At 63.6% G+C, this 2,302-nt stretch overlaps 1 protein-coding gene across 1 annotated transcript; it reads right to left on the reverse strand.

The window, feature by feature from the left end:
- Positions 1-4: 4 nt before the first annotated feature.
- Positions 5-1,574, reverse strand: LOC103777481 (integrin-linked protein kinase-like; the record flags this gene model as incomplete). The annotated part of the gene is made up of 6 exons (XM_008945036.1): positions 5-95; positions 408-517; positions 747-832; positions 1,049-1,132; positions 1,232-1,328; positions 1,479-1,574. Coding segments are annotated over 6 exons (564 nt in total), but the record flags the coding sequence as incomplete, so codon positions are not given.
- Positions 1,575-2,302: the final 728 nt, after the last annotated feature.

Consider the following 2,302-nt stretch of genomic DNA (forward strand, 5'->3'; position numbering starts at 1 on the left):
CATAGGGCATCCAATGGCTGACTACGATGGGGTGTGGCGCTGGGGGAGACTGGCAGGCGCCCAGAACTGGCAGCACGTTGGGGTGAGAGAAGATCCTGCAGGAGAAGCAACAGCCCTGAGAACAGTCGGTGCTACCCAAAGACCCTCACCACCTCCCTGACCTTCACACTGCTGCTGGTGGACATCTTCCTGGGGCATCCTCCTCATCCTCCTGGGGTCTCTTGTCCTCCCAGGGCCTCCATCTCATCCTGGTGTCTCCTCAGACTCCTGGAGCCTTCCCACATTCTCTAGGGAGGAGGTCCCACCACCCCGGCAGCCCTGGTTGCCTCTCCCCATGTCGTACCCCACCGGGGACAACTCCTGCCCCTGAGAGCCACGGCCGCGCCAGGGAGGACGCTGGCACTCACCGCAGCTTCGGGTACTCCTCATTGAAGTCTCGGCTCTTCCGCGTGGTCCAGTCCCGGATTTTCAGCATTTTGATGACGATGTCATTGCCCTGCCAGCGGCCCTTCCAGAGCTGCGGGGTGGGGATGGTCACTCTGAAGGAGCCCCCCTGGTCCCTAGGCACCCCCCAGCCCCTCGTGCGGGTCTCTGGAGCCCACAGCACCGACGGACGGCAAAGCACGATGGTGAGCCGCAGACTCTCAGTCCCCAGAACGTAGGGAGCGCCAGGCCCGGTTCTGTGCCCCCAGGGCTGGGTGCAGAGCGGGGAGCTCCCCCAGGTGGGGGGCCATGGGCCTGCCTACCTCTCCCGACTGGTTCTCATTGAGCTTCTGGCTCAGGCTCAGCTGTTTGAAGTCTATTCCAGCGAGTTTGTTGAGGGTCCCGTTCCCTGGAAGCAAAGGCTGAGATGGAGGCGGCGGCCACGGGAACATCGTCCCGATGCCCAGCCGGGTCCGCAGTGGGAGCTGGAGCCCATGGGACACCTCGCTCTGGGTGGGGACACCTTGCTCCGGGAGGGGACACCTCAGCGAGGGTGACAGCCCCTCCCCAGGGGAGCCGAGCTGTGCAGGCTGCCACGCGCCCCTCGGGGAGGCTCTGTCCTTACGGGGCCGCGTGCGGGTCGTGCCCTTCCAGAAGGTGTCCTTGTAGGGGATCTTGGTGAGGCTCTGGCCCAGCTTCTCAGCGCGCTCTGGAGAGGGACAGGCGGCGGGCAGCACGGAGGGGCTGGTGCCGAGCGCGGGGCTCAGCAGCAGCCGGGGCTGGGTGTGGGGTCAGGATGAGGACCTGCCTTTCAAGACCTCTCGCAGCGGTGTCTTGGCCTTGTCGATAGGCGTCTCGCCATACTTGTTGGCAATGCTGACCAAGGCCCCACTGCCCACCAGGTCCTGAGGCAGGAGGAGAGAACCTGCAGTTTTCTGTCCTCCTCTGGCTACTCCTGGCCTCCTGCCTCATCCCTCCTCTCCCTCCCCAGCTGACTCCTCACCCCGGATGGTGCCCAGGGGTCCAGGGGACTGTGACCAAGTGCTTGCACTCACCTCGGCCACCTGGTCATGTCCCCAGAAGCAGGCGTAGTGCAGAGGTGTGTTCCCATGCTCATTCACCGCGTTGATGTCCGCTTTGAATTGCATCAGCTGGGGACAGAGGGACAGTCCTGTATGCCCAGAGCAAGTCCCTGTCCACTCAGTGCCTGCCCTGGGCCAGGGCAGGGGCACCAGCAGCAGCACGTCTGTGGCTTCGCTGCTGGGAGGGGCTGGGGTTGACACAGGGAGTCAGAGGAGATGAGGTGCTCAGGGATGCCAAGGTGGGGATGGACACAGGGAGCTCACAGCAGGTGACATTGGGAAGCGAGCCCTGTCCAGGCTGCACAGAGTTATAGAATTGCTTCAGTTGGAAGAGGCCCAACCATCCCCCCAGCACTGCCAGGTCCCCACTGACCCGTGTCCCTCAGCACCACATCTCCATGGCTTGGAAACCCCTCCAGGGATGGGGACTCCACCACTGCCATGGGCAGCCTGGCCCAGCCCTCCACAACCCTCCAGGGCAAGAAACTGTTCCTTGGGGCCAACCTCAACCTCCTCTGGGAAATCTTGAGGCCATTGCCTCTTGTCCTGTCCCTTTTTCCTTGGGAGAAGAGCCCAACCCTCCACCTGGCTCCAGCCTCCTGTCAGGGAGCTGTGGAGAGCCAGAAGGTCTCCCCTGAGCCTCCTTTGCTCCAGGCTCAGCACCCCCAGCTCCCTCAGCTGCTCTTCCCCACACTTGGGCTCTAGACCCTTCCCCAGCAGCTTCGTTGCCCTTCTCTGGCCATGCTCCAGTCCCTCCAGATCGTTCTGCAAAGGAGGGGCCCAAAACTGACCCCAGG

The sequence above is a fragment of the Merops nubicus genome, unplaced genomic scaffold (genome assembly GCF_000691845.1).
Source record: "Merops nubicus isolate BGI_N331 unplaced genomic scaffold, ASM69184v1 scaffold53387, whole genome shotgun sequence".
In the NCBI taxonomy this organism is placed as follows: Eukaryota; Metazoa; Chordata; class Aves; order Coraciiformes; family Meropidae; genus Merops; species Merops nubicus.